The sequence below is a fragment of the Manis javanica genome, chromosome 12 (assembly GCF_040802235.1).
Source record: "Manis javanica isolate MJ-LG chromosome 12, MJ_LKY, whole genome shotgun sequence".
NCBI lineage: Eukaryota > Metazoa > Chordata > Mammalia > Pholidota > Manidae > Manis > Manis javanica.
In genome coordinates, this window is record NC_133167.1 from 13,700,077 (window position 1) to 13,727,916 (window position 27,840).

At 37.6% G+C, this 27,840-nt stretch overlaps 1 protein-coding gene across 3 annotated transcripts in view; it reads right to left on the reverse strand.

The window, feature by feature from the left end:
• ACSL3 (acyl-CoA synthetase long chain family member 3) overlaps positions 1–27,840 on the reverse strand; it is a 63,615-nt gene that overhangs the window by 21,923 nt on the left and 13,852 nt on the right. For 2 of the 3 annotated variants that reach the window (XM_037016312.2, XM_037016313.2), the window contains exons 2-3: positions 22,293–22,356; positions 6,463–6,880 (exon numbers count right to left, since the gene is read on the reverse strand). In XM_037016312.2, the coding sequence (XP_036872207.1) occupies positions 6,463–6,840 (378 nt within the window). In that variant the 5' untranslated portion in view covers positions 6,841–6,880; positions 22,293–22,356. Of the gene's footprint in view, positions 1–6,462; positions 6,881–22,292; positions 22,357–27,840 lie in introns of those variants that run through there. The other variant, XM_037016314.2, reaches the window with a different exon arrangement.

A 27,840-nucleotide genomic window follows, 5' to 3' on the forward strand; every position in this document is an offset into this window, starting at 1 on the left:
GCAAGTGTCTTCTCCCATTCAGTAGGCAGCCTTTTTTTTTTTCTTTTTGTGGATGGTTTCCTTCGTTGTGCAGAAGTTTTCTAGTTTGATATAGTCCCAACTTGTTTATTCTTGTTTTCTTCTAGGAGTTTTATAAGATTTCAGGCCTTGTGGTTAAGTCTTTAGTCCATTTCAAGTTTTTGTGTATAAGACAGTGATCCAGTTTCATTCTCTTACATGCAGTTGTCCAATTGTTTCAGCATCATTTATTGAAAAGACTGTTTTTGCCCCACTGTATATTCATGGTTCTTTTGTCATATATTAATTGACAATATATGCATGGGTTTTTCTGGGCTCTCTATTCTGTTCCATTGATCTATGTGCCTGTTTTCATGCCAGTACCATACTGTTTTGATTATTTTAAATTTGTAGTTCAAAACCAGGAAGCATAATATCTCCAGCTTTGCTCTTCTTTCTTAAGATTACTTTGGCTATTTGGGATTGTGATTCCTTAAAAATTTTAGGATTACTTGCTCTAGTTCTGTGAAAAATGCCACTGGTATCCAGGAACGTAGATTTATTTGGGTTATGGCCATCTGAACATTAATTTTTCCTATCCATGAACATGGACTACCTTTCCATTTATTAGTGTTATCAATTTCTTTCATCAATGTCCTATAATTTTCAACTACAGGTCTTTCAACTCCTTCATTAGATTTTTCCTAAGCACTTTACTCTTTTGATGTAATTGCAATGAGCTGTTTTCTTCTTTTTCTTTCTGTTAGCTCAATATTTGTATGTAGAAATGCAACAGATTTCCCTACAATGATTTTTTTATCCTGTGACTTTACTGAACTCATTCATTAATCCTATAGATTTTTGCTGGGGTCTAGGATTTTCTACACGCAGCATCATGTCATCTGCAATTACTAATAGTTTCACTTCTCACCAATTTGAATGCTTTTTATTTCTTCATCTTATTGCTAAGGCTAGGACTTATAGGACTATACTGAATAAAAGTGGTGAGAGAGGGCATCCTTGTCTTCCTAATCTTGGAGGAAAAGCTTTCAGAGTTTTTCATACTCAAAATACCATTGAGTATGCTGTTAGCTGCTGGTGTCATATCTGGGCTTTATTATGTTGAGATAAGTTCCCTTTAAACCCACTCTGCTGAAAAGTTTAAATCATGAAATCATGAATGGATGTAGAGATGATAATATGGTTTTAATCTTTCCTTTTGATGATGTGGGAATCACACTAATTGATTTGCAGATATTGAACCATCCTTGCATGCCTGATGTAAGTCACACTAGGTCATGGTGAATGATCCTTTTAATATATTTTTTAATTCTGTTTGCTAATATTTTGTTGTCCTCTCTCACTTTCAGTTGGTTTTGTTTTTATTCTATGACAGCTGTGACATATACTTGTATAAACATCAATGCTACCACTCAGACTATCACTGCCTAGGTCATAGGAATTCAGTAATATGCTTTGTTAAGAAACATGAAATTAGAGGCTTTGATCATGCTAATGAGGGTCTCATCTCAAAAAAAAATTATAAAAATGAAAAGGAGGTAACACAGAACATTCTAAAAAATAAAAGCACAGAAATACTTAACCATTCAGGACCCTGAAGAACAAGACAGTCTATCTAATAAATAATAAAGATCAGGTTTTTGGGTAACTGAGAGTTTAACATCTGTAAGTACTAGGACATTTTTTTTCCAAGTTTAACTATTTAGAAGAAAAGTCGAAATTATACTCTTTCCTGCCATCTTCAACAGATACACTTGGTTTCATTTAACTTTTTTCTCTGTAATTGAATATCATTATAAACAAATTATTGTGAGGGAACAAGAGAGTGAAAATATTCAATAGATCTGGATGGCTGGTAATAATCATGATAATAAGAGCAGCTAACCTTAACTAGTGTTTAGTATGTGCTAAATATGCTGTCCATTATTAGCTTTATTAAACTCTCACAGTAACTCTGGGAGATATCACTATTATTATCTGATTTTACAGATGACAAATACTGAGGCACCAAGAGAGTTAAGTATAACTTCCTCTAAATCACACAGCTATTAAATTACAGGACTTGATCATTCCAGAACCCAGGTGCTAAATCACAATGCTTCAACTGCACTACACAAAGGGGTTGCGATGTGACTGGGCAGGTGAGTAAGTGGCCTAACAAAGAGCTGTAGAAGGTTGTTTCAACTGCTGTGTGTGAGTAGATTATAATAGGGACAAAGAGTAGAAGCAGACCTGTAAAAGTGTTGGGGGAATGTAGGTCGGGGGGTGGGGGGGGCACGCGGGCATTAGCGGTATGTCGAAAAAAAACCAGACTCCTAGTTTTTTGATTTGAGCCATTTGGTACCCAGCGGTGCCTTTTAACAAACAGGGGATGGCATGAAGGTGAACAAGTAAGGAAAAGAGAACCAAGATAGCAATAACCAAACCACAAATCCTGGCCAAAAGACTGACCATTATTTCCAATACGCATTAGCTATATAAATGTCCTAACAAGTCAGGAAGTATCCTATACATACGCAAATAGAATAAAAAATGTGACTCTGAAGCAAGAAATATCACAAAAACGGGCACTGAGGAAGAGGGGGAAAAAAAGTATAGTCAGTTCCTAAGAAAAGAAATGAGTACTTCTATCTTTTTGGGTCACTTTAGAGGGAATGCTATAATGAAATCTCTTTCTAAGCACTATGATTTTGTAATTCATTCTATTTTCTTCTTCTAATGGGTGTGAAATATATAAGAAAAAAGATTCAAAGTGTTTCTGGTAGTTAGATTTCTAAATGTTTGATCCAGCCTCGTGCTCTTTTATGTTTCACTGTAAAATTATTCTTATTCTTAGCAACTTTGCTCTATTGTAGATATATATACTTTAAAGATGCTCTGGAAACTAATCATTTCACTGTTCTGCATTTCAAAAGACATCAGTGCAATACATTTGTTGCTGGGAAGGCTTGAATCAGGATATTAACATATATTCCAGGTGCTTAAACTCTGCCAGTTTTATAAAACCATATGAAATTTAAAGTGATGGGACAATAGCCATGGAAAAAGCCAACCCTCCAAATGCAACAGCCTCAGTTTCTCTGTCTTGTTTTTCTATGTGTCCCTGTCTTAGTGAAACTGAAGGCCACAGTACAATGGGCCTAATCAGAGCAGAATCCTCACCCCAGCCTTTTCTTCTGCTTCTTGAGAAGATAAGCAGATTTCTAGGACAAGATGGAAGCACAGCTTCAGAGTTCATTAATTTGAAATAAAGGATTGAGTATCTTTGTTTCAACTAAATCAGATACATTCTAGGGATCATCCTCAAAGCTCAGCCTCCCAAAATAAAGAGGAAGGAAACTTTCAGATACTGTTAGTAGATTTCACTCCCAATTAAAGATTATCTTTATATATGGCAACTTTAAAATCTTCCATACACCTCATCAAAATTATGTCTCTGCTCTCCTGTTAAGAGAGCACTCAGCAGAGTCCATGCGCCCCAAGCAGCTCCTCTCTTACGTCTAAGTGCCGGTCGCCAAAGGTTCCCTTTTTACTATCCTACAAGGCAGGTGCTCTTTCTGCTACAAGAGACCAAGGGGGTAAAAAAATGCCCAGCTTGTTTAACATGCAATTGTGATAAATACTCACCATCCAGTTTGCAAACCAAGAGAAACTATAGTCGTAACTAACCAGAGATTCAGCACACTTTCTTCCTGAGTAAGGCTAATAGAAAATACTTGATTTATTATACACAAAACCTAAACATACATTTTATTTCCCAATAAGCCTAACTTTAAACAAGAAAAACATGTTTTCTATACCAGTTTATCTAAAAACTTCTGGAAAAAGTTTGATGAAATCACAAATGCCAAGTTGATGGCAAGCATCAACGGCAGTAGGTAGACGGGAAAAGTTAGTGACTAAAAACAGTTTTTTTCATCTTCCAACTTTAACATTTGAGTTCAAATGTTTCTCTGTTGAATAAATAATGAATACAAAGGCACAATGCTCAGGGCAAGACAGGGAGGACACCCCACCACTACCCACCCCACCACCCCCGTCACATACACACATACACACACACACACACACACACACACACACACACACACACTGGGTGGGGAGACACAGACTTCCCCTGTGTACACACACACACACACACACACACACACACACACACACACACACACACACACACACACACACTGGGTGAGGAGACACAGACTTCCCCTGTGTACACTGTGCTACCTGGGCACATTTTAGGAACAACTATAATACCTCTAGGACTCTTTTCACCCTAATTATACTGTTACATGAATTAGGAAGGAATTTCATATTTACCATGTTTTTCTCCTTTTTATAAGCTTGGGAACTACTTTGCTGCTCTGAATACTTGAATGCTAACTGAAAGATAGTGCTGGCCTTTACAATGTTTATAATATGTGTAGGATACTGGAGAAAAATTGAGCTTTCTAGTGAAATAGGATTTCTATTACATATGTTTAGACTATAAATAAGAAAATCCAGTCTTTGAATTCAAATAGCATTAGATCTAAAGCCAAAAATGAATGTTTTTCTAGGTATCAGAAGCACAGAAGAGTGGAAAAATTAAGCACCTAAAAAAATGTTTTCTGTAGCTTTTATAAATACCAGATCTCTCAAAGATAGAACCAAGGATAGTATACCATAAAAAATAGCAACTAAATATGACGAAAATAAGACCTCATTATGATGTTTTGCAAATTATAATCTACAGGGTAAAGAATAATCTAACATGGTAAACTACATGACTTCAATTTCCAGCTACAATTAACTCCAGCTAGATCTTAAAAGTTGGAAGTAGAAAAAATTCATTTAAATGAGGCAAAACTAAGCAAAAGAAATAGGAAATATGCCTTAAAAGTAGTGACCATATTACTTATTCATTCGAGACTGTAAGGGGACAGACACTATTAATGTCAGAACAACAAGTATATAGATCAGGACAAAAAAAACAAGATAAAAGATCACTCTATTTAAAGGTGAGGAACATTTAAAAATTCTCTTGTTAGAGCTAAAATCACATTTTTAATTTCTAGGAGTTAGAACATTAACCTGTTTACCATCTCCTTTATGTTTAGAAAAAATATTGTGGAATTTCCATGCTAAAGGCTGAAATTAATGGGCCATTAAGTCAAACAACATCCCCTGGCCATGAGTAACAAACAGGAGAAGCTCTGCCTAATTCATTCCACAGTGTGATTACTTGACTCTCCTCCAAAATCTGAGTTCCCTCATGACTGATAAAAAAGGCAGCTGATAACACAGGTAGTTAAAAAGAAGAAGGAAAAAACAACTTTGCCTATACAAATTGCCTGACCAATTATCAACCAACTACACATCATCTTACTGCCTCTAAAAAAATTTTTTTTTATTTTATCTTCAGTTTTTATCTACTGGAACTTCAAGAATTGCTTATAAGAAAGTCACATATTCTAGTCCATAAACTGCACTTTGATGCCATTTCTACACTTACTATGCTTCCCAGTACTGCACTACTCCAAAACAGCAGTCTGTGTACTCACTCATATATTTTGCCCATTGAATTCCCAAGAATAATCAAAGCTAGAGCGCTCACACAGATGCCACAAACTGTTCTAAGTGTATTTATGTGTGTATGTTTGTATGGATATACACATTCTATTCATCTTCTCATCAACACGAAAGGCTGGGATTAGTTAAAGGAGAATGGAGCAAGAGGGGTCCTAGTGCAGGCTTCACCACTTGTTAGCTGTAATGTCCTTAAGGTAATTATCTACCCTGTCTGTGCCTCTGTGTGCATCTGTATAGTAAGGAGAATAACACTGACACCGGGCTACTGGCAAGTCTTAAGTAAGTTGATAAATGTGAAGCTTTTAAAACAGCCTGGCAGATAAATGCTTATAAATGTCAACAAGGATCATTATCTCCATATAACAGATAAAGAAACAGGCAACTTTGTTAAGTAACTTATCCCATTTCTTTGTTAAGTAACAAATCCCATATTTGAGAAAAGAAAAACTTTGCAGCTGCCACAACCAACTACCAAAAAATTAAGCAGCCAATGGAACCTACACTAAAATCAGAAACAGCAGCTCACCCCCAAAAACCCAGAGCAGTCTCATTCACACACAGGCGCCTCTGGAACGGCCGGGGAATACGGTTTCACACCAGAACTGCTCTAGACCTTCTATCCCAAGCCCTGATGGACGCTTAGGCTCACAAGAGCCCCACACTAGTGGGTATTTGCAAAGTGTCTGGAAAATTCAGAAGGAACCAGTGCTGGAAGTACATAAAGAGATTAGAGCAGTCTAGTTCCCTTCCTATGCTGTTTCTCCTGCCACTTCAGCGAATTCCAAAGCAGCAGGTTAGGCTTGTCCCCTGCTACCATTTCTAAGAGTACATTTTGTTCGGAGGGAATTCAAAGGCAGCGAAAGATCATCTTACCTTTTTAAATATTTTTCCATTTGGTTGTACTTCATCTTCCTCATTTAAAATTTCACGTGTTCCCAAGAGTCTTTTGTCCTTAAATTTGTTTTTTGCATACATAAAAACTTTATCTAGAGTATCACATCCAGGGTATAACACAGAGGCCAAACTATCCAAACTGTTAACAGATCTGTATGCAGATTCAGGTTTTGAATTTACAGGCTTTGCTTTAATTCGATTTGATTTTTCTTGTCTCTTGTCAGACAAAAAATAATAAGGGATGTATGTTAAAATAGTATAAAGTGATACTATAAAATGTATGAAATATAAAAGAACAGGGTTGATGGTCTGTTTCAGCTTCATGGCAGATGGTTTTGAAGATACTTGGTTATTCATAAGGGCTCAATATGTAGAATTAACAGATTTCTGTAAGAATCTAGAAGGAAGAAGAAAGGAAGATATTAATTCAAAAACATTTAAAAATAATTCTAAAGAAAAATTCTTAGTAGGCAAATCATTTTTTCCCATCAAGCAGCAGCTATTATATTGGACCCAAACAATATCCTGTCATCTCCTGCTTTTGTAAAAGACTCATCTGTACCGTATCTATTAAAAATGGAATTACCACAGAAAAGTTTCCACATTATTCAATTAACAGAATGTTTCCAACCTAACCCCACGCATCTACATACACTTCCTAGCAGTGGGAAAGAAGCAAGACAGAAGACCTATAGGTAAGAGGGGTCAGAGGAAGAAGCACCCATTCTGGAACTATAATGAGACAGAGGATAAGAACATGTAGGAAATCTCCAAATCAAGTTCAAGGACAGAAAACTTTAGAAGGAAACCAGTGCTAAGACCAAGGAGAGGAAAATCCCACTGGAAAGACCAATAAACGAGGAGAATTTGGAGAGGGCAGTTTCGTGAGAGCCAAGGAGTAAGTGTTCAGTGGTATCAAAGGCAGCCTAGATGTACCAGCCACAAATCATTAGGCATTTAATTTGTCTACAGCACATTGAAAAAACTAGGTAAAATAAAAAAACCTTTGGCTAATTGCATTCTATTAAGTAGCTATGGAGAAATCTGGAGAAACCAGTCAAAGGTACTTTATTATTTTGCCACATCTTAGAACCAGTATTACCTTTCAGCAACTAAACTTTAACAGTTGATCTGTTAATCTTCTCCTTTATAGCTTCTTCTAAGTTTCTACTCTAGTTTAAGAAGGCCTCATACATCCCAGGGTTAAACTAATCATCTCATATTCTTTTCTAGTATTTGCATAATTTTTACATTTAAATCTTTACTCAATATAGAGCTTGTTTTTGTAAATTTTGTAAGGAAGAAAGCTAGACAACTAATTTCCTCTTTCAGATGAACTGCCTGAACTGCTTATTACATAAACTACCCTTCTTCTCAATCAATCAAAATGTTATCTTCAATAATAAGCTCTCAATTGCTCCTGAATGTTTCTAGATGCTATCCTGTTTCTTAGATCCACTTGTCTACTGCTTTGCTGTACTCCAAATATAGTAGTTACAGCAGGAAGACACTGATTAACATTACACATTACATATAGTCAACAAAGCTAAGGATTGAAGTACAAATCAAAGTCCCAATAAGATGGACCAAAAGAACAAAAAAACAAAAAACACAACAACATAAAATAACAAGTATTGGCAAGGATGTGGCGACTGGAACACTTATGTTTTGCTGGTGGGCATGTAAAATGGTGCAGCCAGTACTGAAAACAGGATAGCAGTTTCTCAAAAAATTCAACATAGAAAGTACCGTACAATCCAGTAATTCCACTCCTGGGTATATTTCCAAAAGAACTGAATATAGGGACTCAAACAGACATTTTGATATTACACAAAAGTTCATAGTAGCCCTATTCATAATAGCCAAAAGGTAGAAACAACACAAATCTCCACTGATGGGTAAATGGATAAACAAAATGTGGTAGAGCCACACAACTCAGTATCATTCAACCTTAAAAAGAAATGAAGTTGTGACACATTCCACATGTATGGACCTTGAAAACATTACACTAAGTAAGGCAGACCACAAAAGGGCAAATTTTGTATGAGTCCACTAATATGAGATACCTAAAATAGGCAAATTCATAGAAACAGAAAGTAGAATAGTGTTTGCCACAGGCTGAGGGGAAGGAGAATGGAGAGTTCTGGGTAACAGACACAGAGTTTGGAATGATGGGAAAGTTGTGTAGACGATGGTGACAGTTGCTTAACAAAGTGAACATACTTAATGTCACTTAAAGATGATTCCAGTGATAAATCTTGCTGTGCGCATATTATCAGAATAAAAAAAAATTTTTTTAAGACGAGGACTGAGCAGACACTGGATTTGACAATGTGAAGTTCACTGCTGACACCGAAATGAGTTGTGATAAGGATCCAGCCTAACTGGAGAGGAGTTCAGGAAGAGCACTCTGAAGAGGAAAAGAGAGACAGGCACAGGACAGGACAGAGAGATTCTTTTGTTTTAAAGATAAGAGATAACATAGCTTGTCAGCACACTGCCGGCTATGACCCAGTAGTGGAAATAGAGGATTATACAGAAGATCGTCAAATTCTCGGGCAGGAGAGGGGGTGGGATGGAGTATCCAAGAGGAAGAGGTCGGCCTTAGACAGGAACGGGGCACAGATGCATGTGAGTGCTAGAAGTGGTCATGGGAGTTAAGTGGATGATCCTCTTCTGGGTGCTTCTATTTCCTGAGGACTAGGAAGAAAAATCACTGGCTGAGAGAGAGGAAAAAAAGGATGGCAATAGGAAATCGAGGAGAAAGAAAGTATGAAACAGTCATCCAGGAGAACACGAGAATGAAGTAAGTAGAAGACAGGTATCACCTGGCAGCTCAAAAGGCCCACTTGAGGTTAGTGGTCAGGGATGTAACATAAGATCAATCAGGCTGGTTGTGTGCATCACAGTCAAGTTTCAGCTGGTGGAACATAAACAGGGATTAGGCAGAGCTGAATTACTCAAGAATAAGGTTTTACCAGAACAAAATGGGGCAGCGGGAGGGGGGGTGGGGGGGTGGAATTAAGACTATTTCCAAGGGAGTGGTTATAGTAACTGATCAGGGAACTGGAAGTTGAGGAAGTCAAGAAGGCCGTGAAGAGGGAAAGGGTTTGTGAAAAAGGAGATAGGATCAATGGAATTAGATCCTGAGTTGAGCTACAGAATTACTGGGAGCTGAGGGACTCAAAGGGAGTAATAAACTACAATCATAGAAGACAATGATCTGAGTGGACTACTGGAAATTGCCATTTTAAAGGGCATGTAGTTACTGTTCATCAGGAGGCCTCGGGCAGGGCAAGGGTAGGGTGGCATGGGCAGATAGCAATGGCAGACTGGAATATGAAATCATTTAAGGACAGGAAGTCAAGGAACTTTAAGACCATGGGACTGGAAAGATTAAAACCACTAAGAATCACAACAGGATTGCAGTGAAGTCACAAAGGTCTTAAGCTCCAGGAGTTAAGGCAGGGGAGGATAGATGACTACACAGGGTAGTAGTAAGCAGTACAGTCCGAAGGCAAAGACTGGAGGACATGTGTTGTTTAGGGGCCAAAAACTGTGTTAAAGTAATCAGATTAGGCCCAACATGGAGCTGCACATGCAAAGCCCCATGTCAGCAAACCAAAACTTACCTAAGTTGCTATGCTCAGCTCCCCAAGAAAAGGAAGACCTAAATCAGCCAATCAGCACGTGGCTGCTCAGCATACATCACTGGACCTGGCTCCAAGGGGTCATTTTGCTCCATATAAGGAAAGGAACCCTGCTTTCACTGATCACCAAATGTCCAGTGTACCTGCCTTGTTCCTGCCCACTTTGATCTATAAAAATTTCTTCCCTTGTACAACTCTTTGGAGCTCCCTTCCATCTGCTAGATTAGATGTTGCCTGACTGATGAATCACTGAATAAATCCTAGTAGATCATAAACTGGAAAATTTTAACCACTTGTGTGATCACAAGTCCAATTGCGTGCCCAAATGGGCAAGTTGCAATGGGAAAGCGCTCAGGAGACTGAGATAAAGACAGGAGACACTACATGAAGGTTTACTGGAACTTACATATGGCAGTTCAGGAGCAGACGGTTGAACAAGGCTACACACCGCTATCATGGACAGAGAGGTAACTGCTTATGTGGGGTGAGAGGACAAAGACTAATAAATACATGCCACAAGGGTACATGATTTACAACTACACTATGCATTCTGCTAGAAGGGATTATTCTCGTGCAACCAACGCCCCAAGGAATAAAATCTTGGTCAGAGGGGTCTGCATTCCAACAAGATTTTGCGATCAATAAAGGCAGGTCTGGGTTTGGTGAAATTCTGGCAATTAACATACCCTATACTTAGTATACCGCCAGAAGGGGATGTAGTGACACATGGTTATTCTGGAACAAAGGTTACAAGCGGGCAATGCTTGTCCCCACACAACTGAAAACGGAAGATGGTGTGAATCCACCAAAGAATGTCTTAAAAACTTAGACATCCACAATATGAATGATTAAGCAGCCATTAAAAAACAAGTTATAGGTACACGTAACTGACTTGGAGGGACTTCCGTGTACCCTGCCTGTTCTCAATGACAGCTTTATGCCTGAATATAGAAAATGGCACAGACAAGTCAAGGCTTTTAAGCAATTATCTCTAATTACTTAAATACAGCTTTAATGGGTCAAAATACACTTATTTTCCACCACAAAAACTATAATAACTTCTACCTTTACTACACACTAAGAACGGCTAGTTAAAATAACAAAATAAGTTTAACACTGAAAGAAAATTATCCTTATTTATACAATGACAGATGAGCAAACAATCTTAAAATGTGGAAGTGTAGGATTATAACTAACTTAGTTCGAACACCTGAAATGTTTTTAGACCATTCTAGGTAAATGGTTAACTTCATTACTCAAAGTTATTTACATCTTACATCATTTTAATTAGTTGATTTAAATCACAAAGATCAAGTTTAAGGATAATCTTTCCCTGTATGGCCTCTATTATTTGAGGCACACAGGAGAAGCAGGGAGGGAAGGGTGGATTTTGTGTAACTATTATGAAAACTGTGTGTAATGGAGATGAATGCCCACCTATAAAATCACCCTCATATAATATACTTCAGGGTATATTAAATTCTTCTGTTAAGATAAAATTTTACGTTTTAAATTGTTGAAGAGTATTATTAATTTGATCATACAACCTGTATTAATTCCCCACTTTTCTTAAATGTTAAAAAAAAAAAATGAAAAGCTACAAATACTCATATGAAAAGCTTCCAGAGACATGTGTTTTAGTAAAAGGAAAAAAATACACATGCCTGAATTTATTGGTTGCAGGGAAGTGAATATATACGTTGCCAGTATGTTCACACTAATATACTAAATGGTCCTACCTGCTTAGACCTGATTGTAGCTATATAAACAGAGAAACTTTAAAAAGCTCTTTAGGTTCAGGAGAGACACAACATAGTAATATCTCAATCTGTTACGGGTTGAACTTACTCTCTGTGGTTCTTGTCCCAGCTGCAACAAAGAATTGAAAGGCAGAGACACAGTAACAAAGCAGAATGAAAGTTTTATTCGAACACATTCTAAGGGAGTAGTGGGCCAGAGTCAAGGTAGACAAAACAAAGGCAGGAAAGGAAGCTCACTAAACTCCTGCTTAGCACTGGGCAAACCCCTTGCTAACTCCTAAGCCCAGGCTCACCTGGCTTCTAGTGTCTGCTTGAATCTGCATGGCATGGAAACTAAGTCTCTACTACCCCAGGATTTGGAGTAGCCAGAGAGCACTAGACAGAATGAGATTATGTTCTGAGAACTTCTCAAAGACAGAGAAAGGAGATTTTCAGGAAGCTACTAAAGAGAATGATCATACAGCTGCAGCCTTGTCCAGGTCGTCCAGGCGACAGGAATTTGCAGGCTAAAATTAGAGCTCTCAGCAGCTTTTCTCTACTTACTTGGAGTAGAACAGAGAGTGACACACTTGGAGAAAGGGGGGTGTGAGCAACCTCAGAGAGGAGAAACACTTAAGAGTATAGGGTCTGAGGTTTTACAGGGCCTTTTGAGTAAGGGTCAGCATAAGGCAAAACGTATACAAGTGATTCATAATTCCTTTGATGTTTTGTCTTAAGAATAGGATTATTTAGGTGACTGTGTTGGTCCCATTTGGGCATTCTTCATTCATTCACATAGGTCCATTTACACTCTGGAGGTCTATCTCCTGTCCTGGTTACAAAGTTACTTAATTAAGGGGCTGGAAGAAGAGGAACAACAGCCTATAGATTAAGTTAAAGAAACTTTAGATTTTCCATGGCATGACTCTTCTTATTTCTCTGTTCTTCAATACTTCAACTAATTAACTCTGTGAGTCTTTTCTGGCTCTCTGGTTTTATTCGGTTAACTCTTTGAGTCCTTTTTAGTGGGCTCTACCAGCCTTATTCTTTCTCCACTGGTTTGTATCTTGTCTTTCTGCCTAACAAATCCATTAACCTCCACAAACTGAACAATGAATGGAAATGGAGTCACACTCGGAATATAACTAAGACTTTTGCAAAGCCCACAGGAGGGAGGAGGTCAATAAACCATTACATTCACTCTGCTAATACAGTTGGGTCTATTATGCCCCCCTACCCACCCCCATCAAGAAACAGTGTGTGAAAATTCAACTTCCAAAGTAGGGGAGCAACCCCCAACACCTGGAATTGTCCTACAACCCCTGGGAGGAGAGTTCCTCTGGAAATATAAAGGAGGGTGAGAAAATGCTCTGAGCGGGTATCCTTATTGTCCACAGATCAGTCCTTAACAGGGTCGATCTTGCCCACCACCCTATGTGATTTCCTCCTCCGTGCTTTCCTTGCAGCCTGCAACACCCAAACATGCATCAGAACCATATTAACAGCTCAAATCTGGGGCTAGGGGGGAGTTAGAATACAGCTTGGCATTTTTATCTCTAATGAAGTACAAGTGGGCTGCACAGCAATGGACATCAAGCAATCTGTATTTGCTAGCATGAATGTGCCTAGAGTTTTTCACCAAGCTTAAAATAAACTGGAAGCAATTCTGAGTATCAACAAGCAGCACTATGTAGGCAGCTTTTATATTATCCCATTTAATTGTCATAAAGACCCAATTTCAAACAAATGCCCAAAGGCATTTAGAGCTGAGAGATGAAGGTGGAATTTTAATCTACAGATTTGACTACAAAGCCCACCCAAACTTTTCCATTCCTCCACGTTCCCTAAAGTCTAGGGTTAAAAACTTTGTTAGTTTTAAAAAGGGGGAAAGGGGATGAACAGGCAAGAAAGGTAAGTCTTTCACTACTTTAGAGACTCTCTTTTCCACAACTCACAGTCCCATACGTTCCACAGAAACCAAAAGAGTCCCTGATAAGTCATCCAAATTACTGATTTTGAAATAAGCTGGGGTCAAGACGGACAGAAAGATTTCCTTCCCAGAATTAGGCTCTAATGAACTGTAATGGAATATGCAACCAGCAACTACGATTTGCTGTACGGAAAGGTTTTCTTTAGAGGTGGAACTCTGGGCCTGATGAACATGTTTGCTTCCCTGCTTCCAAAGACTAAAACCATAAAAAAATATGAAAAATACATATCTGGCTCAGGGAGAATGATTTTAAAATACTGACTCAATGCATGGCTGCCACAAAACAAAAAGAGACCCAGCTGTCAGAAAGCTTAATTCCTACAAATAACAACATTCAAAAGCTATTTTATTCTGTTGTCTCAGCATACAGTGATGTGATTTTCACTATTCCTTCACTGAAGGAAAGGCAAAGGATTTTCCTTTCGAAAACTCTAAATATTAACACAATCCTTAACAACTCTGAAAATGTCAACTCTGACTCCACAGTCGTCATTGCCCTACGGATAAGACTATGTGGCTGAAAATCAGGATCACTAATCCACGTTAAGTACTTCCTTACTACAACAAAAGAAAAAAGTCAAAAAATTCCGGACCAGGAAGTCTATAAAATACATAACTTAGAGGATTGAGTTACATCACCATCTGAATTAGATGAATTTTCAATTCACAATTAGGAAATCTGATGAGAAAATAATAGTTTGGTCTTCTTCTTTTTTAAGAAAACTATTATGTTTGTATTTATTCTAACCTCAGAAAATGAAATTTTAGCCTTAAAGACATACTGGAAGGGAAGGTGAATGGGAGAAAGGGAAAAGGGTAGAAAGGGAGGGAAGGAGGAGGGAGGAAATTCAACAAGTCTCTGACATAAAATATTTAAATTAACAACTGAGAAGTGGCTGAACAGAGCCAACTAAAATCTTCAGTTATCTACTGAAATTTTTAAGCTTTTTCAATCCTTTTATTACAATAGTTGAAATAACAGTAGGACTCTTGAGTATTTTTTTTGAACCACAAGTACAATCCCTGTTCTCCCCTAACCCTGACTGAGGGACTTTTTTAAAATCTAATTTTATTCCTTTTTCCTTTTCTAGATGAAGACAGATCGCTTGGAGGAAAAAAAATGCTGGGTCTTGGCATAAAATCAAATAGGAAACAGAGAAATTAGGCAAGGGAATTTATATTCCAGTCTGATACAGAACAGACATTTTTAAATACAAACATGCACAAGAAGAATATGTGCACACATATACACACATCTCAGCTCTGCACCAATTACTATGAGACCTTGTCCAGCTCAATAAATCTTAATTCGCTTACCACTAATGTTGGTAGAATTAAACTAGACCTATTTTAAGGCTATTCTACTGATGACAAGGGCTCCCAGGTAGATTTTAGAAGTCCTGACAACCATCAAACAATGAAGATTTAAATGACCTAGGGAACTCATTTCTGTCCTCTAGATAAGGTACCTTTCCCCTTTGGCACTAGTGAGTAGGGAAAGAGCTCCCTGCCTGGGAAAAAAAATAAACGACAACAAAGAGCAAAAAACACTCAAAGATTTTTCCCTGTATCTGTCATCATTAATCTAATACACAAAATTTTAAATGAGGTGAAATGAAAGGACTCTGGAAAAAACACAGAGGCATAAGGGCTACTTAGTTTAGCTGGTTTTGCACAAAATTCTGTTCCTGCAAAGCTTCAAAACAGATTGGTTACTTGTTTTATGTATGTACTTTATATGATCCACTGAAGGTCCTCCATTTGCAACTCTGGCTTGATTGCATATAAGAAATGTTCAATAGACTTGCTCCTTTTAAAACTATGGTAATAAGCTCTGGACTTGATACTGGCCTCCCGTTTACTCACTGAACATAGGACAAGTCCCTTAACATCCCCGAGCTTCAGGTACATTGTAAAACCAGGGTAAAAATAAATACCTCACAAAACTCCCCTTAGGAACAAACAAGGAAAGTAGGTGAAAGCACTCTACATAAACTGAAAAATACAATGTATGTTTAGCAGTTTAAATTTAGTTATTTACACAAGATTATGTATACGAACACTCCACTTATTCTGAATATACTGAAGACAATTCAACTGTAAGCTTATGCTACAGAGCCAAACAGACTGAGTTCCACACCAGACTCCACTACTTACTAAATGTCACCTTAGGTAAATTACCCTCTTAGCCTCAGTGTTCTCATTTTTAAATCGGATCTGTATCATAAGACTTCTGTGAGTATGAACAGTTAATACATTGAAGAATGTAATGTTTGCCTCACAAAAGCACTCAAATCTCAGCTACTACGATCATCATTGATTCATGTTTAATAAATCATACGTCTATCCAGGAAGTCCCTTATAAAGTAACAGTAAGCAAAAGGAATAATGATACTTAAAACATCCTGTATTTGGAATTGGTACTATTCCACCTAGCATTCCTAGAAAGTGAGACAGTTTTGGGGGACTTCAGTTAGATGACTACAGATTTCTACTTAAGAAAATACATATATTAAGACTATTTTTTCTCACATCTAGTATTTCATGCTAAGATTTGTGACACAGAATGGCTGAGTCCCACTTTCTGGATCCCACTCCAGTCCCAAAGGGAGAGGGTAAATGTGAAATACATATAACTCAGGACCAACTCTGTTCAATTCAACTTCCACAGCCTCCACACATCTCACAAATGATTCTCAACAAAGTTCCCTAGCTATCAATTGTCACAGGCTTAGGTGGGCCCTTAACAACCTCATGCCAGACACACACACACACACACACACACTCGTTCAAGGTTCTGGATCACTTTGTCTCAATTTCCTCATCTATGGAAAAACCCATTCCTATTCTGCTTTCTATCTCTCAAGATACCCCCTTCTTTCTATTATTATATCAAAAGCAGCAATATGAAATTCTCTACATAGAAATACAGCTTTTTATATTAGAATTTTGTTCAAGGCTGAGACACTAAAGGGGAACAGGGAATGGCATGTTCATTCAACCATTACATTACCCAAATGGTAGGGCCAAGAAACTAAACCCTAGCAGTCCTACTTAGTAACACTATCTTGATATATTTATCAGTATGTACTAACTAGCCAAGAACTGAATGCCTTAAAACACTGCTGTCATCATTACTGATTCGTATCTAAATACATTTAAGATTTTAGAAGTTAGAAAAGGCTGAAATCATAGACTCATCCATGAAGTCTCTTATAAAATAATAGTAAGCAAAAAGAATAATGATACTTAACATATCTTGTACTTGAAACTGGCATTTCGATTTAGCAGCCCTAGTAAGCTGCCAGTTTGAGAGATTTCTTTCTTCAGTTAGGTGACTACACATTAAATACTGAATAAAACTAGTTACTCCTTTGGTACTATTCCTTATTAATTCTAATCATCTAAAAAATGGTTAATAAGAGCCAACTTTATAAATACTTAAGGAGAACATAAACTATTAGATTATGTAATGACATCAACCTGGCTGGTTGGTACCTGAGGGTCTTAATTCCAACTCAGTCCAGCTAAACACTGTAGTATTGACATGAACCTACAATAAGGACAGTGAACAGACAGCCTAATTTTTAAGTGAAGGTTGTTTTAGTTGGATTAACAATTTCATTTTTGAACTTACTGTTTTTCTTCCCTAGAGTAATATTTAAAAATTAAGTAAAATTAAAAGGCCAGAGGCTAAATGGACTATTTCCAAACTATTACAAAATATCTCAGGAGATGTAAATATGCTGATGTTGAGTGAAGTAAATTTTCTTCTTCAGGTAAATTTGGCCATTGAGAACATAAAGAGATTAAACGGTCTAAATTGAGATTTTCAATATAATTTTTAAATGCTAAATCAGTTTGTAAGTAAGAGCTATAATAGTTTAGAATCATTTTGTAATCTAAGTCTATTGAAAACTACCCAATCTAAGTCTGTATCCTTCTCTTAATTTCTAGGATTTATAAATTGTTCAGTAAGATTCCTTAGACATTCCCGTATCTTTTCCTTCCCCAAAGCCCTTATCTGAATGTCAACATATCAGTTAAAAATGCTTAAGGATCTTCAACAGATGGTGCTGGCAAAACTGGACAGCTACATGTAAGAGAATGAATCTGGATCACTGTCTAACCCCATACACAAAAGTAAATTCAAAATGGATCAAAGACTTGAATGTAAGTCATGAAACCATAAAACTCTTAGGAAAAAAACATAGGCAAAAATCTCTTAGACATAAACATGAGTGACCTCTTCTTGAACATATCCCCCGGGCAAGGGAAACAAATGTAAAAATGAACAAATGGGACTACATCAAGCTGAAAAGCTTCTGTACAGCAAAGGACACCATCAATAGAACAAAAAGGTATCCTACAGTATGGGAGAACATATTCGTAAATGACAGATCCAATAAAGGCTTGACATCCAAAATATATAAAGAGCTCACACACCTCAACAAACAAAAAGCAAATAACCCAATTAAAAAATGGGCAGAGGAGCTGAATAGACACTTCTCCAAAGAAGAAATCCAGATGGCCAACAGACCCATGAAAAGATGCTCCACAACACTTGTCATCAGAGAAATGCAAATTAAAACCACAATGAGATATCACCTCACACCAGTAAGGATCGCCATCATCAAAAAGACAAACAACAACAAATGTTTGTGAGGTTGTGGAGAAAGGGGAACCCTCCTACACTGCTGGTGGGAATGTAAATTAGTTCAACCATTGTGGAAAGCAATATGGAGGTTCCTCAAAATGCTCAAAATAGAAATACCATTTGACCCAGGAATTCCACTTCTAGGAATTTACCCTAAGAATGCAGCACTCCAGTTTGAAAAAGACAGATGCATCCCTATGTTTATCACTGCACTATTTACAATAGCCAAGATATGGAAGCAACCTAAATGTCCATCAGTAGATGAATGGATAAAGAAAATGTGGTACATATACACAATGGAATATTACTCAGCCATAAGAAAAAAACAAATCCTACCATTCGCAACAACATGGATGGAGCTAGAGGGTATTATGCTCAGTGAAATAAGCCAGGCGGAGAAAGACAAGTACCAAATGATTTCACTCATATGTGGAGTATAAGAACAAAAGAAAACTGAAGGAACAAAACAGCAGCAGAAGCACAGAACCCAAGAATGGACTAATAGTTACCAAAGGGAAAGGGACTGGGGAGGACGGGTGGGAAGGGAGGGATAAGGGTAGGAAAAAAAGAAAGGGGGCATTAAGATTAGCATGTATAGTGTGGGGGGTAGGGCATGGGGAGGGCTGTACAACACAGAGAAGACAAGTAGTGATTTTACAGCATCTTACTATGTTGATGGACAGTGACTGTGAATGGGGATGTGGGGGGGACTTGGTGAAGGGGGAGCCTAGTAAACATAATATCCTTCATGTAATTGTAGATTAATGATACCAAAATAAAATTTTAAAAAAGAATGCTTAAGGGAAAGTGAGTAACATACATAATTAAGAGTTTTAAGGATGTTGTGGAAATACAGGATAAATTACCTGCATGGCAACTAACATATCAACTTTACTTTTGTACTATGTAAACATTTAATACCATAGTTAATAAGGCTTAAACATACTTCCTTTAGTCAATAATCTTTAATTGTATTTTATTTTATTCATAATCTTATTTTAGTTTTCCTTTTTCAATTCTTTACATAAAATACTTTCTCTTTCCATAAATTCTTATTTTACTGCTAATAAAGCTTTTTCTAAACAACAGGTTCAGAAGTCAAAGCTACTAATAAGATAAAGTGGAGTCTTCCCTCTCCTCTTCTCCATTCTCCAGTATGTCCCATTTTCTGGTCTTTGCCACTTTTCCGTAAGTTCAAGAACTAGATTGTGTTTTGAAAATAGAAGGCACAAGAAAAAAGAACTTACTACCTTCAGTAACTAAGAGAAAACCTTTGGCCTGATCCTAAGACAACTTTTCCTGATAAGCCACAACCTGCTGTGGCTCCCTGCCCTTCCAGAGTTCCATCCAGGGCATCCTCACATAGAAATGAGAATGTTCCGAATAATTTCTCTCTACAACATGGCTACAGGCATAGCTAACACCTTCTGCTACCATCTGAACATAGAACACCTTATCATCAAAATGAGTAAGTCATAAAGACCATCAAAACTTGTCTACTCTATAAATACTTAAGTATGAACCACTAGAATCATGAATACAATGTACTTTTTTAAAAATAATATAATTGAACATAAGGAAAAGAGAATAATAAACTTGCTGTGAATCTGTGACAAATTTAAAACACTATATAATACTATAAAAATAGACCTCAACTTAATTAATATACAATTTTATTTGTTAATATTCTTTCAAATTCTTCATGTTCTTTTTAGATGGGCTTTTAACATTAAAATAAAACTCCATCATCAAAATCTTCTTCAGATTTTTTAAAGAGTTTAAAATGTTTCAACCTAACAATTACACAAAGGACATGTTCATATGTGAATGTTTGATTCTTAAACCATTTACGTTACAGGACTTTTGAATATGGACAATTTCCAAATGTTTTAGAATTCAAGACACTGGGTTTCCCAAATAGTCTCTGAAATTGTCTTGACTTCATAATGCAGTTAACCTATATAAAATGACAAATTTCCTTCCTCTTTTTGGGGTATGTGAGGGTATACTGCTGAATATGCAGTAAATTATCTTTACAATTTCATTAAAAATCTCAACTGTGTTATCAATTCTGAGCTAGAAATTCAAATTTTGGGGTTTCCATTACTTACTAATCAATCACTAAAAGAACTTTGTAGAGAAGTACTGTGTTCCAATATATTAGGTCACTTCCAAGCATTCTTCATTTGACACATAGGTCACTCAAAGGAACATCTTTACAAAAGTGAAGCAAGCACACCAATGGGCAAAGCATACTCCTTTTCCATCACACCCCTTCGTTAAAAGATGGTAGGTAACCTTGGGTATTCCCATGAAAGGTCTGGAAGGACACGCTCTAAATTGTAAGAAGTAATCCCTGGCAGAAGCATCAAGGGGACAAGAAAGTTGCCCTTTTACACATTCCTATAATGTTTACAGTTTTTTAAATAACATTATTTGTGTAACCTGCTTTTTAAAATTAAGTAGAAAACAAAGATCAGTAAATTCAATGGATATGGGCAAAGATTTTTAAATGATCTTAATCATGTCAACAATCTTGACTCTGATAAAAATGCTTATTGTTTTTATATTCTCAAAGCACTTAACCAATGCGGACTGTTTTGTCCTATCTATATCTATTTACTGGAGAAGTTCTATCCAATTTTACTTTCACTTCTCAGAATGCTAAAAAGTTTGTCAGTTGATCCTTAAGTTCTTACCCCAAAACTTCAAACTAACACACTTCAGAAGCCTTACTAAGAAAGAATAAAAGTGCTATATTTTACCCCATGACAACTGTAATTTAATTAACATGCAGAACCTGCTCTAAGTTAACAAAAAGTGTACTGCTGTTTTCCTGGCCTTAAACCTGTAACTTCTGTTTAAAAAGTCCAGTAAGAAATGTTAACACAAATTGAAAGTGACTATCACATGTTGAAATGGTAATACCAGTGTAATGAGTGCTAAACTTTTCAAAATAAACAGGCTTCTGAGTACAAAGTCTTACAAAGATACTGAATGGTTTATAGGATTCTTAATTTAATGTGCCCTCTTGTGTCATTATGATGATATGCAGCTTCTGTAATGGACGCTGTGGAGGGACGGAATCTAGTGTGTAACTGAAGGGGCTGGTCCTCAAGTGAGATGTTCTAGCCACTAGACAGGAAAGGAGCATATGTAGCAGAGATGCTGGCTGGCAGGTAAATGTTGTGGTATAATTTGCAGAATTTGCGTTTTCTCATGCAGAATTTGCGTTTTCTCAATAAAATAGGAAGCAAGGTTAGGGTGAATGAGGATGGATGAACAGGTATAGATTTGAAGAAAGAAAATTCTTAGGTTTCTCTAAGAAGTTGGGATAATAGACCATGAATACACAGATCTCTTCATGTCATTAAATACATTCATTTTTAATGGCTGCTCACAATTCTGTTTTATAGGTGAAACTATGGTTGTATAATTTTTAACCAATTTCCTGTTCTTGAACATTTAAATTGTTTCCAATTTCTTACTAGTATAAATAAAATGGAATATACACACAAAAAAAAAGGAAGAAATTCAACTTGAGGAAAGAAATTGAATATTGGTGAATAACATAGCTTTTGTTCCAACGGGTTTATATGGAATTAAAACTAGTATGAAAACTTCCTTCTCATAACTTTCATGATTCTACAGTCACAGAATGGGAAGATTTAAAAAAATTTTTCTTTTGACAGTTTAGTCTCACTTGGTTTTAGTCTAATACATTTTATGCAAATGATAGAAATATTTTGTAATTATAAAAACTACACATTTACCAGTTGACAATGGTAGGAGATGCCAGTGCCAGTGCCTTCGCTGTATGTCTCTTGGTTACAATACCTGTCAAAACAAACACAGGAAGAGAAACGTTACTTGTGATCTGCTTAATCAGAATCAAATACCAACATCTGCCTGGAGATTTTTCTATCATCAAACCTCACAGGAATATTTCTGTTCAGTTCTTCTAAAAACACCCTCTATCACACCAGCGAATGACATGCTACCATTTAACCTTTCACCAAAAAGACATATTACACACACTATACAACAATTAAAATGGCAAATTCCAAAACAAATCACCAAACACTGGCAAGAAAGGAGAGAGAGCAACAGGCACTCCCTGCCGCTGGGAATGCAGAATGGTTCAGCCACTCCGGAGGGCAGTTTGGCAGCTTCTTACAGCTAAACACACTCAGACCATTTGACCCAGCGACTGAGCTCCTTGATATACACCAAATAGAACTGTAAATTTATGTCTGCAGAAAAAAACTGCCCATGAGTGTTTACTGCTCTATTCATCCCTGCCAAAACTTGGCAGTAATCAAGGTATCTTTCAGTAGATGAAGGGATGAATTGTGGTAGATCCAGACAATTCAGTGTTATTCAGTGCTTTAAAAAAAAAAAAAAGAGCTATCAAGCCATGAAGAGGAACCCTAAATGCGTATGACTAAGTGAAAGAAGTTGATCTTAAAAGGCTATATACTGTGTGATTCAAACTATACGACATCCTGGAAAAGGAAAAGGCCTTTGAGACGGTATTTAGACTACCGAGAAAGACTGCCAAGGGTGAAGGAGACAAGTGGGATGAACAGGTAGAGGAGGACTTTAAGGGCGGTGGAACTGCTCTGTATGATACTCTAATGGTAGATACATGTTGTTCTGTATTTGTCAAAACCCATGGAATGTACAACACCAAATGCGAACCCTAATTTAACTAAGGATTTGAGTGACAATGGTGTGTGAAGGCAGGTTCAGAAGTTGGAGTAAATGTACTGCCCTAGTGCAAGATGTTGCTAGTGGGGAGGCTGTGCGGGGCGTGGGGGGGACGCATATAGAAAATCACTATATCCTCTGCTCAATTTTGTCATGAACCTGAAATTTTTCTAAAAAATAAAGGTGATTTTTTTAAAGAAAAAGGTACATCCAAGCTGGAGGACATTACGCTCAGTGAAATAAGCCAGGCAGAGAAAGACAAGTACCAAATGATTTCCCTCATTTGTGGAGCAAAACAACGAAGCAAAACTTAAGGAACAAAATAGCAGCAGACTCAAAGACTCCAAGAAGGAACTAGCGGTTACCAAAGGGGAGGGTGTGGGAGCGCAGGTGGGGAGGGAGGGAGAAGGGGATTGGGGGGTATTATGTTTAGTACACAGGGCAACAGTGTAGCACAGAGAAGGCACATAGTGGATCTGTGGCATCTTGCTGCACTGATGGACAGTGACTGCATTTGGGTATGGGTGGGGACTTGATAACATGGGTAAATGTAGTAACCACATTGTTTTTTCATGTGAAACCTTCATAAGAGTGTGTATCAATAATACCTTAATAAAAAAAATTTTTTTTAAAAGTACATCCAAAACTTTTTTGAAAAGTATATTGAGTCACTCACTCATGATGATGGTCAAGAAGAATTACTAAGATTTGTAAATAGTATTTTACAGTGTATACAACGTTTTTATATATTATTTCAATGATTTTTCTTGATCACTTATGCAGCAGATAGGTTAGCTGTCATTACTGTCATTTAAAAATATATACTAAATCCAGCCCAAATTCAGAGCTAGTAAGTAGAGCTAACAATTATTTTGAATCAAAATTCACTGTCTCAATATTAATTTCCTTATTCCCTGCAAGGCAGCCAGATACCAAAAAAAAGGACAAGATTAAAAAAAACAAAGAATAAGTCTTAAACCCACATGTACTGTGCAGCTCCAGGAGGGGTTTCCCCACCCAGAGCAAGTTCCCTATGAATTCCCCGAGACTGAATAAAGGCAAGGTGGGGGCAAAGGCGATACCACGTTTATTCTCACAGTGGTGGTCACAGAGAGCTCCACCGCGCTCCCCAGGCCAGCTACACATTCACGAGCTTAATCCTCCAGGCAGCAGGTCTCAGTCTCTCCTAGCTCCCTGCTCCCACGCTGGGGCTTAGTTCCCCAGGAGTACCAGGGTTCCATGGCTCCCTCCGCTCTCCCAAGCCATGCTCTCATGATTGACTAGCCACTCTGTCCCCAGTAAGCATCCCACAAATATACAAACATGCTCTTATTATACACATAATGGATGCTATTAAGGTCAGGCGAGACTCCTGGTCAGAAAGTTCCATTTTCCCCACAATCTGGGTTCCCTGCTGTTTCTTATCAACTATGACTCCAGACAGGTTCACCTATTTATTCATCCACCTATCCATCTGTCCCATCTAGGGAGAAGAACTCTTATAAACTTATTTGTTTTCTCTTCATATATAAATGAGAAAAACAATATTAACAATACAAATCTATAATATTTGAATTTCTATTTAAAAAAGATAAGTAACTCAACAGAAAAGCTGGGCTACATATAGTCAGAAAAAAATCCAAATGTCTGTTAACTATGAAAAAAAATGGTAAACCCCACTAGTTATCAAGAAAATGCAAAATAAAAAAATGTCATGTTACCACACTGGATTTTTGTTTAATGAAAAAATATATCACAAACATTGGCAAGGATATAGGAAATGAGACAGCTCTTGGCACTACTGGGGAAGGCCAGCCACCTTGTAAAGTGATTTGGCAGCACCCAGCAAAAGCGGAATGTAAATTGCTATCACCTAGCAAATCCCTTCTGAGAAATTTGCCCCAGAGAAACTCTGGCACGTGTGCACAGTTACTTTACCCTGTTTTGTCTTGTTAATTGGTCCAACATAAAAGGTCCTAGTATTCAACTGGCTCTCGATAAATGCTGAAATCTCCTTAACAAATAATAACTGTCTACTCGGCTACATACGTAATGATTCTCATTCTGTGAATGAGCCCTCAATTCTTGAAAAGTTTCTACTCCGGTGGTAGAGATAGACAAGACAAGCCGTTTTGACATGGCAAAAACTACAGAGGTACATAGACTGTACTAGGAACACTGGCAAATGAAGTCTTCTGTCGAGGCGGAAGAGAAGACTGAGGAAGGCTGACCCAGAGTTGAGCTGATCATTCTGGCCAAGCAGACACGGAGAGAGGGAACTTGCAGGTAAGTAATAGTATTTGCAAAAGCAGAGAGGTATTCAAGAAAAGGGAATTTAAGAAAACTCTGAGGACTTGCATTAGGCTGACAAATGACCCTGTTAAAAAGAAACATACAGGCCCAACATGGTGTCATTCTGTTAGGCCAAGTCACCAAGGCAGGGGCTAATACTTAGACCCAATTAGTTTTAACTTCCCCAGAAATGTAATCAGTCAGGAATTTTCTGGTCAACATCATCTATAAGATAACCTGTCTCATGAGCCTTCTCCATCTTCTGTAAGGATGGGTAATCTTCATTATAAATTCCCCTTCTCTTTCCCCATAAAAGAAAGTGACCTTACCTGAAACAACCCTTCCTTTTCTTTTGCAAATAACTTTGACTCACCTACCTGTCTATTTTGCACAATTAAAAACCTAGTTTGTGGACTAACAGTTACCAAAGGGAAAGGGACTGGGGAGGATGGGTGGGAAGGGAGGGAGAAGGGGGGAGAAGAAAGGGGGCCTTACGATTAGCATGTATAATGTGGGGGGGGGCACGGGGAGGGCTCTGCAACACAGAGAAGACAAGCAGTGATTTTACAGCATCTTACTAAGCTGATGGACAGTGACTAATGGGGTATGTGGGGGAGACTTGGTGAAGGGGGGAGTCTAGTAAACATAATCTTCCTCATGTAATTGTAGATTCATGATACCAAAAAACAGACCTACTTTGTACTAAAAAACCTTCCATTTTGTATAATTCTTCAGAATCTCTCTACTTGCTAGAGGGATGCTGACCAATTAATTCATGAATCGCTTAATGAAGCCAATTGGATCTTTAAATTTACTTGGATGATTTTTGTTTTTTAAAAAACCCAAAAACATCAGGACATAATCCCTGGAATGTGTAAACCTTATTTGAGGAAAGTGTCTTTGCAGATGTGATTAAATTAAGGATCTAAAGATGAAGAGACAATCCTGGATTATCCAGTGGGCCCTAAATGCCAAAAAAATCCTTAAAACAGAGGCAGGGGGAGATGTGACAGGAGATGTGACACACGAAGGAGAAGGCAAAGTGAAGTCGGAGCACAGAGATATGAAGATGCTGGCCTGAAGCCTGGTGTGATGCCCTAAACGCAGGAGTCACAGGAGCTGAAGAGGTAACTACGAGATTCTTCTCTAGCGCCGCTGGAGGGAGCACAGTCCTGGCAACACCCTGGTTTCAGCCCAGTAATGCTGATCCAAGCCTGTAGCATCTACTACTCTACGAGAACTTCTGTTGCTTTAAGCCACCAGATATTGTTACAGCAGCTCTAAGGAACAAATGCAGCACCTCACTGTCATTGCCCTGTATGCTATGATCTAAATTTTATAATCTATTTAACAAGAGCTATATTCCACAAGTTAAAGACTTAGTCCCACAAATTTAAACCCCACTTGCTAATCTCAAATTACGGTTGGCTATAAACCGGAAAATCCCACAGTTCCCCCCACAGGTTCAATAATGTGCCAGAATGGCTCACAGAACTCAGAAACATGCTTTATATGTATACCAGTTTATTATAAAGGATACAACCCAGGAACAGCCAAACGGAAGAAATGCACATAGCAAGAGATTGAGGGGTTGGGGAGGACAACATAGGAGAGCTTCTGAACGCTCTCTAGGTGCACCAACCACCTTCCTGGCACCTGTATGTATTCACCAACCTGGAAGCTTACTGAATCTCACAGCTGAAGAGTTTTTACAGAGCTCAGTGTCCAGCTTTACACTGCTCCTTACAAGAGGTCAGTGGTTGGAGCTCAAAATTCAAACCTCTAATCCCTTGGTCTTTCTAGTGACCAACCCTACCCTGAGGCATCTGGGGACCCCACCCAAAGTCCCTGTATTAGCATAAACTCAGACTGTGATCAAAAGCTCTTATGAATAACAAAAGACTCCTATCACTCAGGGAATCTCATAGGGTTTTAGCTCTGTGCCAAGCATTGGGGCAAAAATCAAATATACTTTTGTATTATACCACAGGAGTCTATTACTATTCTCTATAATAATGGCTTAAGTGGGAGGGAAAGGTGTGATGTCGGTACACATTTCTTTTTTTAAAATATTGTGTAAGGGCACACACCTGATCATCTACAATTGCTCTCTTACAACACTAAACTATGTTTTCTACCTTTTATCTTGCATCTACCTACCACTTCAGCACTTTATTAAAAATAAAAATATAATAATAATAATAAAGGGAGAAATGTGGGACCCACATATAAATCAAGTATAAAAATCAAACGAATATTCATATTTGACCTGATTGTTTATAATTCATAATGCGTGATCAAAACCAAAAGTTTCTGTGA